At 47.0% G+C, this 16,633-nt stretch overlaps 3 protein-coding genes across 10 annotated transcripts in view; 2 read left to right on the forward strand and 1 right to left on the reverse strand.

Moving 5' to 3' along the window:
* RHNO1 (RAD9-HUS1-RAD1 interacting nuclear orphan 1) overlaps nucleotides 1-5,020 on the forward strand; it is a 33,133-nt gene extending 28,113 nt beyond the window's left edge. For all 5 annotated transcript variants that reach the window (XM_078338453.1, XM_078338451.1, XM_035255467.3 and 2 more), the window contains one exon: nucleotides 2,335-5,020. In XM_078338453.1, coding sequence (XP_078194579.1) covers nucleotides 2,335-2,889 — 555 coding nt within the window. In that variant the 3' untranslated portion in view covers nucleotides 2,890-5,020. The remainder of the gene's footprint in view (nucleotides 1-2,334) is intronic.
* Nucleotides 1-16,633, forward strand: part of TULP3 (TUB like protein 3) — a 64,122-nt gene that overhangs the window by 8,704 nt on the left and 38,785 nt on the right. For 3 of the 4 annotated variants that reach the window (XM_035255464.3, XM_009003418.5, XM_078338450.1), the window contains exon 1: nucleotides 6,523-6,622. The exons of the other annotated variant lie outside the window; for it this stretch is intronic. Coding sequence is in view for 2 of the 3 variants with exons in the window: in XM_009003418.5 (XP_009001666.1) it covers nucleotides 6,582-6,622 (41 nt within the window). In the remaining variant the exon portion in view is untranslated. Of the gene's footprint in view, nucleotides 1-6,522; nucleotides 6,623-16,633 lie in introns of those variants that run through there. 4 annotated transcript variants of the gene reach the window in all.
* On the reverse strand, nucleotides 1,979-4,717 carry LOC103795134 (ADP-ribosylation factor-like protein 2). The gene has a single exon (XM_035255470.3). It carries the CDS (start codon nucleotides 4,713-4,715, stop codon nucleotides 4,158-4,160), a length of 558 nt encoding a protein of 185 aa, XP_035111361.1. The 5' UTR covers nucleotides 4,716-4,717; the 3' UTR covers nucleotides 1,979-4,157.

The following is a 16,633-nucleotide window of genomic DNA, read 5'->3' on the forward strand; positions in this document are numbered from 1 at the left end:
GGCCATGGGATTATTACTTCGACTTTTACTGTTAGGTTTTCCAGAATGCTGACTCGCACAGCACCATCACTTCCTGGGTAGGGCCATGGGATTATTACTTCCACTTTTACTGTTAGGTTTTCCAGAATGCTGACTCTTCTGCCCCTAGAACCAGGGCCTCCAAAGAATAAGATTCTTGGGGGCAGGGGCAGGGAGTTAATGTATTCTTTCTGTCTGTGGCCAACCATGTTCTCTGGTACATTGTCTTTTCTCCGTTCAAACTGAGGAATGGATTAGTTGGAACTGGAGTCTTTCTCTCTCCCTATTTTCATCTGAAAGAGTTCAGTGTAAAAGTTTTTTTACAGGCCGGGCGCGGTCGCTCACGGCTATAATCCCAGCACTTCGGGAGGCCGAGGTGGGTGGATCACGAGGTCAAGAGATCGAGACCATCCTGGTCAACAAGGTGAAACCCTGTCTCTACTAGAAATACAAAAATTAGCTGGGCATGGTGGTGCGCGCCTATAGTCCCAGCTACTCGGGAGGCTGAGGAAGGAGAATTGCTTGAACCCAGGAGACGGAGGTTGCGGTGAGCTGAGATTGTGCCATTGCACTCCAGTCTGGGTAACAAGAGCGAAACTCTGTCTCAAAAAAAAAAAAAAAAAAAGGTTTTTTTACTTATTATTAGCTGGATGAGAAAGCCAGATAAATGGCAGAACAAGTAAGAAATGAGATTATTTCCTAAACTTCATGTGACAGGTGGAGTATTTAGGTAGATAATCTGTTTATTGTTTAATGGATTGAACCTTGAACAATAAAAACCCCATAAGAATAGCATATATTATATTTTGACCACTTAAAAGCCCTGGGAAGAGAGGCTGGTTGTGGTGGCTCATGCCTGTAATCCCAGCACTTTAGGAGGCCAAGGCAGGAGGACTGCTTGAGCCTAGGAGTTTGAGACCAGCTTGGGCAATATGTAGAGTGAAACCCCATCTCTACTAAAAATAATATAAAAATTAGCTGGGCGTGGTGGTGCACACCTGTAGTCCTAGCTACTTGAGGGCAGATCACTTGAGCCCAGGAGGCCAAGGCTGTAGTGAGCTGAGATTGTGTCACTGCACTCCAGCCTGGGTGACAGAGTGAGACCCTGGGAAGAGAATATAGCTAGTATACAACAAGGAAGTAGTATAGCAAAAGGGCCAGACAAAAGCATAAGCTTGGCTTAGGAATATTTAATAAATATAACTTATTCAGGACTGCTTGGAAGAACCATAGTACCTGCTACAGGATTGTGAAAGAAACCTAAACATCAGAATTTTGTGGATGAGAATAGGAATGAACATTTACTGAATATTCATTATATGCCAGGTCCTCTGCTAGTTCTCACCCATTATGCTTGGAGTTGGCTATTCATTATTTACTGAGGGCCTTCTTTGTTCCAGGCATTCTGCTGGGTGCTGGGAATCAAGAACAAGACCGCTGGTCTCTACCTTCATGAAGTTTAAAGATAAATAAGTTATATCCAGGGCAGGTGTTGTGGTTCACACCTGTAATTCCAGCACTTTGGGAGGGTAAGCTGGATGGATCACTTGAGGTCAGGAGTTTGAGACCAGTCTGAGCAACATGGTGAAACCCCAACTTTACTAAAGATACAAAAATTGGCTGTGTGCCGTGGCTCACCTCTGTATTCCCAGCACTATGGGAGGCTGAAGTGGGTGGATCACCTGAGGTTAGGAGTTCAAGGCCAGCCTGGTCAACATGGTAAAACCCTGTCTCTACTACAAATACAAGAATTAGCTAGGCTTGGTGGTATATGCCTGTAACCTCAGCTACATGGGAAGCTGAAGCAGGAGGCTCACTTGTATCAGGGAGGCAGAGGTTGCATGAACAGAAATCTCACCATTGCACTCCAGCCTGGGTGACAAGAACGAAACTCTGTCTCAAAAAAAAAAAATTTCTGGGCATGGTGGGGAATGCCTGTAGTCCCAGCTACTCAAGATGCTGAGGCAGGAGAATCACTTGAACCCGGGAAGCAGAGTTTGCAGTGAGCTGAGATTGTGCCACTGTGCTCCAGCCTAGACATCGGAGTGAGACTCCATCCCAGGGGGGAAAAAAGTTATATCTATATGGTGAGATGAAGTGAAAGAGACATCATCCCGTTTACTACACATGATGAAACTGAAAGCCAGAGACAGAATAACTTGTCCAAAGCTTCCTGTTATTATACCATTAGACAGCTATTTTAGTTCTGTGTTCATTACTATAGTGGACTCCGATTTAAGAGTCCGCTCATCGGATATAGTTTCCTCTCTTAGGTTAGTACTTGGTAGTTGGCTCACCTCACTTTTTTTTTTTAAGGTATCACCTGATTTTGATACAACAGCAGGAAGTTTGTTCCCAGCCTACCAGAAACACCACCACCAAGACCGGGCGAGACATTTAAGTCGAAAATCTACCACTTCCAAGTTTCCACAGCTAAATTTTGAGAGTCCGCAATCTTCCAGTTCAGAGACATTGGGGATCCCCTTAATCAGGGAGTTCCCTAGTCAATCAGAAAAGCCTGTTTCCAGAAGACCCTTAGTTCCAGTGCTCAGTCCCCAAAGCTGTGGGGACATGTCAGCTCAGGCACTTCAGAGCTTACCTTATGTGTTCATTCCACCTGATATCCAGACCCCAGAGTCATCGTCTATGAAGGAAGGACTCATTCCCCCAGATCAGAAGGAAAACAACCTTTCAAGCTGCTCTCTTCACACTGGCACTCCCAGTAGCCTGGAGCCTGGACCTGTTCTGGTTAAAGACACCCCTGAGGACAAGTATGGAATAAAGGTCACATGGAGGAGACGACAGCACCTGTTTGCTTATCTCAGAGAGAGAGGGAAACTGAGCAGAAGCCAATTCCTTGTGAAAAGCTGACTGCCATCAGCAATCTCAATAGAAAGGAGACACGTTTTCTAGAGTCATAAGGGAATTCAATTCCAAGAACTTTTTTTTTTTTTTTTTGAGATACTGTATTGCTCTGTCACCCAGGCTGGAGTGCAATGGTGCAATCTCACTGCAACCTCCACTTCCCAGGTTCAAGAATTTTCCTGTCTTAGCCTCCCCAGTAGCTGGGATTATAGGCACCTGCCACAATGCCTGGCTAATTTTTTTTTTTTGTATTTTTAGTAGAGACAGGGTTTTACCATGTTGGCCAGGCTGGTCTCAAACTCCTGACCTCAAGTGATCTGCCTGCCTCAACCTTCCTTGGATTACAGACATAAGCCACCACACCCAGCCAGGATTTCCTTTCTAAAATACTTTGTGTCATAATCAGTTTAGTGTCATGAACTGTTCACTTCATATTTTTCTGTTTAAATTTTTAAAGTATCTTGTAATAACTGTTTAAAATGTATGTAAATAAATGGGTACAGAAAGGTTTTTTAAGAGAATCTTGCTTCTTGCCGGGCATGGTGGCTCACGCCTGTGATCTCAGCACTTTGGGAGGCCAAGGCAGGCGGATCACCTGAGATCAGGAGTTCAAGACCAGCCTGACCAACATGTTGGCCAGAGTTTTAAAAACGCTGTCTTTTAAAGAAAAAGAGAATCTTGCTTCTGTCAGTAATACAGCAATATTACCCCATCTACTAAAGGTTTTTGTTTCCTTAACCCCTACTCATTAATCCTTTAATAGCTCTGCATTTATTTTTATTTTTATTTTTAGAGACGGGGTTTTACCATGTTGGCCAGTCTGGTTTTGAACTCCTGACTGTGTGATCCACCCGCCTTGGCCTCCCAAAGGGCTGGGATTACAGGCATGAGTCACATTGCCTGGTCCATTTTGCAATTTTTTTTTTTTTTCCAGGACAAGGAGCGATTTATTTCATAGCTGAGTGAAGGATGAGGCCCACAGCCTCGGTAGCAGCAGAGGCAGCTTCTGTCTACCTAGCCCTCTCTTCTTGGTATGGCAGCCAAAGGCCAGGTTAGGAGCGAGGGAGGCAGCCAGGGCACAGCCCTTCTGCCACTGGGCAGCAGCAGGCAGCAGTAGCAGCAGCAGGTTAGGGGTGGAGGAGGCGGGGTGTTAGTCTGGCTGGCTGACTCCCATCCCTCTGTGGATAGTGTTTGGTGAGGGTTGGGGGACCTAGACTGCTATGTGGGGAGCATTTGGAGTGGCTCATTCAGATGTGAAGATGCGGCTGGAAATGTCATCCAGGAGCCAGTCTGCCCTGCAGCAGGTTCTCCCTGGTGACAGCACTGCAGCCCTGGATGCACCAGTGGTGGCTGTGGATGGAGTTCAGCTCCAGGGCCTCATGGATGGCATTAGAGGACAGTGCTCTAGGCAGGTCCTGCTTGTTGGCAGAGATGAGTAGGGTTGCTCTGGCCAGGCACTCCTCCAGCAGCAGGCTGTGGAGCTCCCGCCGGCAGTCCTGCATGCGCTGGTGGTCCGCGCTGTCCACCACCCAGATGAGGCCGTCGGTGCTCTCAAAGTAGTTCTGCCAGTAGGACTGCAGGGACTTCTGGCCACCCACATCCCAGATGTTCAGCTTGAATCCTCGGTGCTCCAGGGTCTTGATGTTGAAGCCCAGTGTCGGGGAGATGGTGTCGATGTCCTCCCCGTTGAACTTCTTCAGGATGGTTGTCTTCCCAGCATTGTGCAGGCCAAGCATGAGCAGTCGCACCTCCCGCTCTTTCTGCTTCATATTCAGAATGGTCAGGAGCCCCATGGTCCCCGGAGCCCCCTCCTGGCCACCGTTTCTTCCCATTCTGCGTTTTTGAGTACCAACTCTGTCAGGCTCAGTGGCAGTTTTTTGTGACCTGATGGATGAAAAAAAATAAGTGACTCTATGGTTGACTGCCACCTCTGCAACCTTGACTCATCTGCTGAAAGGCAAGAAGGGCAGCAAGCCCTGTTTTAGGGACTACATGAGATCAGGGTAGATAAAGGGAACATAGATGAGTGCTTGTGTTTTGAGTTTTTTTCCTAACTGAAACAATCTGTAAATATTAAATAGAATGGTTTCTTAGAGTAACTGTAAAACTGTGTAAATAAACATGGAAAGTTTTCAAAGAATATTATTTATTGTAATTAAGGCAGAAGGACTTCTTAAGTCAACAGAATGTCTCAGATGGCCTTTTACTCAAACTAGAATCTCATTAAACCACATTCATTCAGCATTTAAGAACCTACTGTGTCAGGTGCAGCCCCAACTAGGTCAGGCAGAGATTACTCTGTATATTTTGCAGATAGGAATTTGAGGCAGAGAATGAACTATGCACATGGTCATGATGGATGGAAAAAATCAAACTCTGTGACACTATGGTTGACTCTGGTTGACTGCAGTGAGTGCAGGCTGAGCCAGGCAGTGTAACGCTCCACTCTCAGCGTGTGCCTTCTGAAGTACTACTTGTAGGTTCAAAACCAACGTGGAAACAACTTTGACCTTGGAATGCCATAAAGCCATTTGTGCAGTGACTTGTCAGGACTCGGGATGTTTTGTAGGGACGGTAATGTGCATGTCGGCAGGAAGGGACTGACACTTGGGGATGCGATTTATTGGACACAAGCACACATTTAGATGAGGTCTCACTGTGGGCTATGGATGTTTGAGGAAGGCCCACAGGTGCTAGAGAGGTAGATGGAGTTTCCAGGCCCGGAGCATGGCTGTAATCCCAGCACTTTGGGAAGCCGGAGCAGGTGGATCATTTGAGGTCAGGAGTTCAAGACCAGTCTGGCCAACATGGTGAAATGCTGTCTCTACTAAAAATACGAAAAATAGCCCCCTGGTAATGGCCCGTGCCTGTAATCCCAGCTACTCCGGAGGCTGGGGCAGGAGAATCACTTGAGCCTGGGAGGCGGAGGTTGCAGTGAGCCAAGACTGGGCCACCACACTGCAGTCTGAGCCAGAGTGAGACCGTCTCAAAAAAAGAAAAGGAAAAAAAGTGGATACCTTGGTGTGTTTTAGGGGAGTCTGTAAAGCAGGTCTAGGAATGACCTAAAAGTTTGGGCTGGAGTAGGGGAGGCTGAAAGAGTTCTGTGCAGTTCAAAGTCAAGGCCAGCCTATGCAAGATGCGTTTCACTGGGAGTGACTGCTGGAGAGTGGGTCCACGAAGGCCACTGGTATCAGGGCAGGAGCCGGAATGGGAGGCTGCAGAGGTCTGGACATCCTCACAGGGCAGACCTCGGGAAGAGCTCTGGGTGGGCTCGATAAAAATGGCGGGGTTGCGGGGAACCGTTGCGTGCGTGGCAGTTGGTGGGGTATGGGCGACTCCTTTGACCGGACTCGCCCGCTGACCGGATGGCGGGCGCAGCCAAGGCAAACACATCCTTCCGCCTTCAGTCCCGGCCCCACGAAGCGCTCCAGCGGACCAAGCCCTGATGCGCGTCACCTCGCCCCCGCGCAGGCGCGTTTAACTCCCGCGCGCCTCCCGCCCCTTAGCAACCCTCCGGCATCGTTGGGCCCGGCAGTAGCCAATGAGACAGGAGCCGCGAGCACACGGACCAATCGGCGGCGGCGACAGTGCGGAATGAGGTTGCCAGGAGGCGGGACGCGGCGGCGTGCCAGCCTCGCCACTCTAGCGACGGTGGCGAAGAGTGTGTACGTGGTGGTGGGCGCTTCTTCGAGGCAGGCATGGAGTCTTCGCGCTGCCTGCTCGGTCCCAGCGGCGACAGGTCAGACAGGGCCTGGCAGGTCTCCTCTTGAGTGAGGCGGAGAGGCGAAGCCAGAAGGCTGAGGTCCTCTCCGGGAGTCCTGCGGGGAGAGGGCGGGACTTGGGACTTGGCGACCCGGGGGGGACTGGTTCAACTGACCCCTCGCCCCACTCGCGTGTGGGGACCCCTTCTCAAGTGCAGCGGCATCTCTACAGCCCGCGCCGTGGGCAGAGACCTTGGTTCAGGTCCCTGCTCAGGAACTTCTGTAGTTTTCGTGTCGGGCTCCCTTGGCTCCTCTGGGCCTCGGGTTTCTCTCGGGGGAGACACGCTGGCCCCACTCCGCTTATACACCCGATGGTGTCACAGCCGAGAGGGGGACCCAGCCCTTCCCGGGAGGCGGAGCGGGAGACTGCGGGTGACGTTTAGTAACTTGTTCTGACGCCGCTGCTTTGGACGGGTAACGCTGAATTCTGGAGCAGAGTCCGAGGAGTGGAAACGCGAAACTCTTCTTTTTCCTCTCTGCTTTTCAGTAGTTGTCCCTGATTCGGGACGGTCTGTCTGATTTGCTAATGGGCCACACCTCTTGTTTATGCGCCTCTTTCTTTGCTAGAGGGAGAGCCTGGGAGAGAAAAAGGATCCAAAATCTCAGCGTGTCACTCTCTTGTTCGTTGGGTTAATGAGAAGTTAATGGTGAGCCATTTGAAATCATTGGTTAGAAACGTTGGCGTCATCTGAGGATTTAAGTCCTACACGCCAACTGTATACCCTGCTTTTTATTCCATGACCAAGACAAAGATTTGGGGCCCGGCGCGGTGGAACACGCCTGTCATCCCCAGCACTTTGGGAGACCGAAGCGGGAGGATCACCTGGGCTGAGGAGTTCGAGACCAGCCTGGACAACATGGCGAGACCCCCCCCCCCCACATCCTCATTTCTTAAAAAAAAAAAAAAAAAAAAAAAAAAAAAATTGGCCGGGCGCGGTGCTGTAATCCCAGCACTTTGGGAGGCCGAGACGGGCTGATTGCCTGAGCTCAGGAGTTCGAGACCAGCCTGGGCAACACAGTGAAACCCCGTCTCTACTAAAGTATAAAAAAATTTAGCCAGGCGTGGTTGCAGGTGCCTGTCGTCCTAGCTACTCGGGAGACTGAGGCAGGAGAATTGCTTGAACCTGGGAGGCGGAGAATACAGTGAGCCGAGATTGCACCACTGAACTCCAGCCTGGGAGTGAGAGTCCATCTAAAAAAAAAAATAAAATTTAGCTGACGGTGGTGCACGCCGGTGGTTCGCACCGGTAGTTCCAGCTACTCCAGAGGCAGAGGTGGGAGAATTCATTGAACCTGGAGTTCCAAACTCCTGTGATCAGCCACTGAGCTCTCTAGCCTGGGCAACACAGTGAGATCCTGTCCACTTTTAAAAAATGATTTGATGTATAAGGATTTAGTCTGATATTTAGTAGATATTTAAATAATTTTAAACCATTTTTTAAAATTGTCACAAAGTTGTTGGGGGTAAAGAACACCTGTTTTCCTTTTTCGTCAAGTTCTATTGAGGTGGTTAGCTGTACTCTGAAATTTGTTCACTGTACTTCCCACCCCCGCCCACCCAAAGTCGAGGAAGAAAACTACAATTGCAAGTGTAAGTGCTAGGGGAGATAAGGTTCATCTCTGGTTGAATTCGAAAAATATTTGTTCAATTGTGGGTGCTCAGTTTTAATTCAATGAATTTAAATCAGTAAATTTCCTGGGTACCAGATGTTTGATGACTCATGATTTTTGATTAAAAAAAAGGAATGGGGGATTGACTTTAAAATTGGAACCAGTGGGCAAAATGGTTTTGATTTATTGGTCCTGAAGCTTAAAGGTATAATTTGTAAGTTTTCCCTCCTTTTTCTTCCGAAAGAAACTAGCTCTTTAAATTTCATTTTATTTTCATTTAATTTTAATTTTTTTTGAGACAGGGTCTCACTCTGCCACCCAAGCTGGGTTGTGGTGGACAATCTCAGCTCACTACAACCTCTGTTTCTCTGGGGTTAAGCGATCCTCCCACTTCAGCATCCCTGGTAGCTGGGACCACAGGTGTGTGACACCACCCAGCTAATTTCTTGTATTTTTTGTAGAGACGGGATTTCTTCATGTTGCCCAGGCTGGTGTCAAACTGAGCTCAAGCGATCTGTCTGTCTCAGCCTCCAAAACTGCTGGGATTACAGGCCTGAGCCACTGCACTTGGCCCTAAATTGTAAAATTGACATCAAAGGGGAATGTGTGAGTCAGTGTTTCTCTTGCCCTCCAATGTTAGTGTAACTTCTATCACTGCTTAACTCATTTGTTACTAAGAGGGAATCTCTTGCTTTTTTCTCTTTTTTGGCTTCAGGTTATGTGTTTAATGTTTGTTTTTTTTTTGTTTTGTTTTTTTTTTGAGATGGAGGCTCTCTCTGTTGCCCGGGCTGGAGTGCGGTGGCTTGATCTTGGCTCACTACAACCTCCGCCTTCTGGGTTCTTGCAATTCTGCCTCAGCCTCCAGAGTATCTAGGACTACAGGCATCTGCCACCAGGCCTGGCTAATTTTTTTTGTGCTTTAGTAGAGATGGGGTTTCACTGTGTTGCCCAGGCTGGTTTCGAACTCCTGAGCTCAGGCAATGCACCTGTCTCAGCCTCCCAAAGTGCTGGGATTATAGGCATGAGCCACCGCACCCAGACTTTTTTTTTTTTTTGAGATGGAGATTTGCTCTTGTCATCCAGGCTGGAATGATGGAATGATGTGATCTCGGCTCACTGCAACCTCTGCCTCCCAAGTTCAAGCGATTTTCCTGCCCCAGCCTTCGGAGTAGCTGGGATTACAGGCAGGTACCACTATGTCCAGCTAATTTTTGTATTTTTAATAGAGATGGGTTTTCAGCATGTTGGCCAGGCTGGTCTCGAACTCTTGACCTCAGGTGAGTGTCCTGATTCAGCCTCCTAAAGTGCTGAGATTACAGGCATGAGCCACTGCACCCGGCTGTTTAATGTTTTTGATGAAATACAATGATAGAATTTTTTGTATTACTACCTTTTGGTGTAAGGATAATGACCAACTTTTAGGTTTTCTGTAATTTCTTTTCTCTTGGAATTAAACTTTTACCATAAGGCAGATTTATTTTAAACGAAATAGAAATATTAACAACTACAAATATTTTTTTTGAAATTTTTTTTTGTATTGACAAGGTCTCATTATGTTGCCTAGGCTGGTCTTGAACTGGTCTCAAGTGATCCTCCTGCCTCATCCTCCCAAAGTGCTGGGATTACAGGTGTGAGCCACCAGGCTTGGCCTATTTTTCTTATATCTGAAATATTTAATGAAAATAGGAGATGAAATTTGAAACAACACTCAGGACCTTTGTTGAGGCTAGGCATTTTATAATATAGATTCCCTGGAGATGATAGGGGTTGGCTGGTACTGGAACTTGAGCCCTATCTGGCCTTTTGTAAGTGATAGAGTATTGAAGGCATACTGCCCGCTGTGGTGTGACCTTGTGAGCTGGAGTCATCTAAGAAGTCCCAGTCTGTGGTTTATCCATATGCCATGAGTTCTCTTTAGAAATATGAACAGTAGGTTGGGTGTGGTGGCTCATGCTTGTAATCCCATCACTTTGGGAGGCTGAGATGGGAGAATCACCTGAGTGCAGGAGTTCAAGACCAGCCTGGCCAACATGGTGAAACCCTGTTTCTTTCTTTCTTTTTTTTGTTTTTTAAATTTCCCATACCTCTTTCTTTTTTTTCTTGTTTTTTTTTGAGATGGAGTTTCGCTGTTGTTACCCAGACTGGAGTGCAATGGCTCGATCTCTGCTCACTGCAACCTCCGCCTCCTGGGTTCAAGCGATTCTCCTGCTTCAGCCTCCCGAGTAGCTGGGACTACAGGTGCGCACCACCATGCCCAGCTAATTTTTGTATTTTTAGTATAGACAGGGTTTCATCTTGTTGACCAGGATGGTCTCTATCTCTTGACCTCGTGATCCATCCACCTCGGCCTCCCAAAGTGCTGGGATTATAGTCGTGAGCCACCGCGCCTGGCCCCATACCTCTTTCTTAATGTGTAATATTTTATTTTTCTTTCTCTTTTCTTTTTTTTGATGGAGACTTACATTGCATTCCTGGGCTGGAATGCAATGGTGAGATCTCGGCTCACTGCAACCTCCACCTCCCAGGTTCAAGTGATTCTCCTGCCTTAGCCTCTCGAGTAGCTGGGATTACCTGCGCACACCACCATACCCAGCTAATTTTTTTGTATTTTTAGTTGAGATGAGGTTTCACTATGTTGCCAAGACTGGTCTCGAACTCCTGACCTCGTGATCCGCCTGCTTCGGCCTCCCAAAGTGCTGGGATTACAGATGTGAGTCACGGCAACCAGCCGAAACCCCGTTTCTAATAAAAGTACAAAAATTAGCTGGGCATGGTGACAGGCTCCTGTAATCCCAGCTACTTGGGAGGCTGAGGCAAGATAATTGCTTGAACCCAGGAGACGGAGGTAACAGTGAGCTGAAACTGTGCCATTGCAACCTAGCCTGGGCAACAAGAACAAAACTCCATCTCAAAAAAAAAAAAAAAAAAAGAACAGTAGTCATGGCTGGAAGTTATGTTCCGTCCAGTTTTGTTATCTTTTCTCATGTTCTTTTTTAAAAAAATTTTTATCAGATCACCTAAGTGGTAGAAAACAGACTTAACCAGTGCTTAAAAATGCTTAGATTAACTAATACTTGACTACAGTATAATTAGTAAATATTAAGGCTACCGTAAAGGCCTAATAATATCTAAGAACATACATGTATTTCTTCAAGTGTGAAGGCTACATACACACCTAGAAAGGAAAGAATAATCCCTGAATAAAGAGTGCTAATCTGTAATAGATTTTTCTTTCAGGGTTCTTCTGTTCTATATAGGCAGATACAGACTTTTTTGGAATAGTCTTTTTTTTTTTTTTAAAGGATGCGGTGTTGCTATGTTGCCTATGCTATTGTCCACCTCCTAGGACCTAAGTGATCTTCCCACCTTGACCTCCCAAAGTACTGAGATTACGGGCATGAGCTACCACACCCAACCTGAAATAGTTTTAATTGCTGACTTCGCTCATTCTTTCCTATGGAACTCTGCTGTTTTCTCTTTATTTGTGCCCAGTGAAGGAAAAACTCAAGTTTCATCTTTTTTTTTTTTTTTTTGAGACAGTTTTGCTCTTGTTGCCCAGGCTGGAGTGCAATGGCACAATCTCAGCTCACTCAGACTTCCGCCTCCCAAGTTCAAGCGATTCTCCTGCCTCAGCCTCCCAAGTAGCTGGGATTACAGGCATGCACCACCAGGCCCGGCTAATTTTGTGTTTTTTTTTTTTTTTTGAGACGGAGTGTCACTCTTGTTACCCAGGCTGGAGTGCAATGGCTCGATCTCGGCTCACTGCAACCTCCACCTCCTGGGTTCAGGCAATTCTCCTGCCTCAGCCTCCCGAGTAGCTGGGATTACAGGCACACGCCACCATGCCCAGCTAATTTTTTGTATTTTTAGTAGAGACGGGGTTTCACTATGTTGACCAGGATGATCTCGATCTCTTGACCTCGTGATCCACCCGCCTCAGCATCCCAAAGTGCTGGGATTACAGGCTTGAGCCACCGCGCCCAGTTCAATTTTGTGTTTTTAATAGTGACGGGGTTTCTCCATGTTGGTCAGACTAGTCTCAAAATCCCGACCTCAGGTGATCTGCCCACCTTGGCCTCCCAAAGGGCTGGGATTATAGGCGTGAGCCACCATGCCCGGCCTAGTTTCGACTTAACAAGAGGAAAACAGTGCTTGAATTGGCTGGGTGCCATGGCTCATGCCTGTAGTCCTAGCACTTTGGGAGGCCGAGGCGGGCAGATCACTTGGGGTCAGAAGTTAGAGACCAGCCTGGCCAATGTGGTGAAACCCTATCTACTCAAAACACACATAAAAAAATCAGCTGGGCATGGTGGTGGGCACTTGTAATCCTAGCTCCTCAGGAGACTGAGGCAGAATTGCTTGAACCTGGGAGGCGGAGGTTGCAGTAAGCTAATATTGCACCACTGCACTCAAGCCTGGACGACAGAACAAGACTCTGTCTCAAAAAACAAAGAATGCTTGAATTACTCAGAGGAGTTGAAGCTGCCTTACTTCTGGGTATTTTAGGGTTGGTTTTTTTTCCCCCCTCTTTTAAAGACAGGATCTCAGGCTGGGCGTGGTGGCTCATGCCTGTAATCCTAGCACTTTGGGAGGCCGAGGCGGGCGGATTGCCTAAACTCAGGAGTTCAAGACCAGCTTGGACAACATGGTGAAACCCTCTCTCTACTAAAATATAAAAAATTAGCCAGGCATGCCAGTGTGCACCTGTATTCCTAGCTACCAGGGAAGCTGAGGCAGGAGAATTGCTTGAACCCAGGAGGTGGAGGTTGCAGTAAGCCAAGATTGTGCCACTGCACTCCAGCCTGGGCAGCAGAGGGAGACTCTGTCTCAAAAAAAAAAAAAAAAGAAAAAGAAATTTTAAATAAAATTGAAAAATAATTTTTCTTACTCAGGTGGAGTCTCACATGTTTCCTATGCTGGTCTCAAATTTCTGGGCTCAAGCAGTCTGCCTGCCTCAGCCTCCCAAAGCACTGGGATTACAGGTGTGAGCTGCCATGCCCAGCCTTAAGCTGTGTTTTTTGTTTGTTTGTTTGAGAGGGAGTCTTGCTGTCTCATCCAGGCTGGAGTACAGTGGCACGATTTTGGATCACTACAACCTCCACCTCTTGGGTTCAAGTGATTCTCCTGCCTCAGCCTCCTGAATAGCTAGGACTACAGACATGCGCCACCATGCCCGGCTAATTTTTTGTGGGTTTTTTTTTTTTTGAGATGGGATTTCCTCTCTACTAAGTGGGATGACCAGGATGGTCTCGAACTCCTGACCTCAAGCAATTTGGCTACCTGAGCCTCCCAAAATGCTGGGATTACAGGTGTGAGCCACCGGGCCCGGCCAAAGCTTTGTTTTTAAAAAGAGATCGGTCTATCGGGCACGGTGGCTCATACCTGTAATCCCAGTACTTTGGGAGGCCCAGGCGGGTGGATCACAAGGTCAAGAGATAGAAACCATACTGGCCAACCTGATGAAACACTGTCTTTACTAAAATATAAAAAATTAGCCAGGTGTGGTGGTGAGCTTCTGTAGTTCCAGCTACTTGGGAGGCTGAGTCAGGGGAATCACTTGAACTCAGGAGGCGGAGATTGCAGTGAGCCAAGATCATGCCACTGCACTCCAGCCTGGCAACAGAGCAAGACTGACTCAAAAACAAAAACCAAAAACCAGAGGTCTGTCAAGGCCAGGTACCGTGCCTCCCCACCTGTAATCCCAGCACTTTGGGAGGCTGAGGCGGGAGGATCACGAGGTCGGGAATTAGAGACCAGCCTGGCCAATATGGTGAAACCCTATCTCTTGTAAAAATACAAAAATTAGCTGGCGTGGTGGCATGTGCCTGTAATCCCAGGAGACAGAGGTTGCAGTGAGCCGAGATCGTGCCACTGTACTCCAGCCTGGGCGACAGAGCAAGACTCTGTCTCAAAAAAAAAGAGAGATCTGTCAAGATAAAAAGCTCAATAATAGGCCGAGCGAGATGGCTCACACCTGTAATCCCAGCACTTTTGAGATGTGGAGGCAGGTGGATCATGAGGTCAGGAGTTCGAGACCAGCCTGGCCAATATGGTGAAACCCTGTCTCTACTAAAAAAAAAAAAAAGATACAAAAATTAGCCAGGTGTCGGGGTGCATACCTGTAGTCCCAGCTACTCAGGAGGCAGAGGTGGAAGAATCACTTGAACCCAGGAGGCGGGCGGAGGTTGCAGTGAGCTGAGATCACACCACTGCAGTCCAGCCTGGATGACAGAGTGAGATTCCATCTCAGAAAAAAAAGTCTCAGTAATAATGGCTTACATATTTGTGTTTTTTCAGACTTCATCACGCTCTCACATTTTATCTCTTTTGAGCTTTATAACTCTGAAGAAAGCAAAGTGCAGGTGTCATCTGCATTTTGTAGATGGGGAAATTAATGCTCAGAAAGGTTATTTTATACCTAAGATGATGTGACAAGTAAAATGATGTCATCAGAAGTAAAATTGAGGCTTCAGCTTCTTGTCTCTTCTTTTCTCACGTTATCAAAAGGTTGATTCCAGATACTCTGGAGGCCAATTGCACATATGATTGGTAATAATATACTGATTATGGCCAGGTGCGGTGGCTCACACGTGTAATTCCAGCACTTTGGGAGGCCGAGGCGGGTGGAACACCTGAGGTCAGGAGTTCAAGACCAGCCTGGCCAACATGGCAAAATCCCGTCTCTATTAAACATACAAAAATTAGGCCCAGGCATGGTGGCTCATGCCTGTAATCCCAGCACTTTGGGAGGCTGAGGTGGGCAGATCACCTGTGGTTGGGAGTTCAAGACCAGCTTGACCAACATGGAGAAGCTGTGTCTACTAAAAATACAAACATTAGCCATGCGTGGTGGCACACGACTGTAATCCCAGCTACTCGGGAGGCTGAGGCAGGAGAATTGCTTGAACCCAGGAAGTGGAGGTTGCAGTGAGCCGAGATTGCACCATTGCAATCCAATCTGGGCAACAAGAGTGAAACTTTGTCTCAAAAAAAAAAAAATTAGCCGGGCATGGTGGCACACCTATAATCCCAGCGGCTCAGGAGGCTGAGGCAGGAGAATTGCTTGAACCTTGGAGGCAGAGATTGCAGTGAGCCGAGATCACGCCACTGCACTCCAGCCTGGGCAATAAGAGTGAAACTCTGTCTCAAAAATAAAATGTAATAAAAATAAGAAAGAGTGAAAATAAATAACATTCCCGAAGAGAGAAAAATGTAACCCCTGAAAAGGGAGAATTGGGCAAAAGTTAGAATGAACTTAAGTTCTGAGTAATGTCTGTTTGAATCTACAAGGAATAAATGCATTCTTTTAACTTCTGGGTTAAATCAGATATCTTAAATAGTCTTTCTGTTTAGTTCACTCAAAAGAATGCTTTTTGCTTTTGCTATGTGGTACATGCAAAATCAGGAGGGGTTTACTCTAAAATAGTTTTCTCTGCTGCATTCTATGGGGCTATGTGAATGCTCAAATCAGTGGCTAGCTTTTCCTTCTCGTTATCTCCCTCTCCCCAAGCATTTCTGCCTGCTCTGAATATGTCTCTACTAAATGGGCCTTTTAGGAAATGGATGTTCATTCCCCAGCTTCAATTAATTTAGCTCCGGATTGTGGCAGTCTTTCAAGTAGAAGACAGCTGAGCCTAGAATACTAACATTTCTCCCTAGATGAGGAAGGATATATGTCAGAGGACTTCTTTTCTGACTCTTCTCATGAGACCTTTCGTGTCTTTTCTCAGAAGCAGCATTTTCTTCTTGGAACATCGGTATATGTAAAAATGTGGCCTTCCAATGTTGACATTTAGGATTTGGACAAGGTGAACCTATTTGTCAGTTGAGTTGGGAAGCATACTTGTTTCCTAACTCTGAGAAATGTGTCATTAGTGGAGTTTGTTGTGTGAACATCATGGAGTGTACACGGACCCTGATGGGACATCCTACTGCATACCTACGCCCTGTGGTGCAATCTGTTACTCCTAAAAAAGAATTTTTTTTGTTTTTTTTTTGAGATGGAGTTTCACTCTTGTTGCCCAGGCTGGAGTGCAATGTCGACATCTAGGCTCACTACAACCTCCGCCTCCCAGGTCCAAGCAGATCTCCTGTCTCAGCCTCCCAAGTAGCTGGGATTACAGGCATGTGCCACCATGCCCAGCTAATGCTGTATTTTTCGTAGAGACGGGGTTTCACCATGTTGGTCAGGCTGGACTTGAACTCCTGACCTCAAGTGATCCACCTGCCTGGGCCTCCCAAAGTGCTGGGATTACAGGCATGATACGCCAGGCTGAAAAGATGGTATTATCATCTTATGGGACCACCATTGTATATGCAGTCCATGGTTGACCTAAATGTCATTATTCAGGGCATGCCTCCCCAGGGCTGCTTTAAAA

Source organism: Callithrix jacchus, chromosome 9, assembly GCF_049354715.1.
Source record: "Callithrix jacchus isolate 240 chromosome 9, calJac240_pri, whole genome shotgun sequence".
Taxonomy (NCBI): domain Eukaryota; kingdom Metazoa; phylum Chordata; class Mammalia; order Primates; family Cebidae; genus Callithrix; species Callithrix jacchus.

Bases quoted from the DNA above. Each gene is read 5' to 3' on its own strand.
- LOC103795134 (XM_035255470.3), bottom strand. From the start codon at position 4,715: ATGGGAAGAAACGGTGGCCAGGAGGGGGCTCCGGGGACCATGGGGCTC.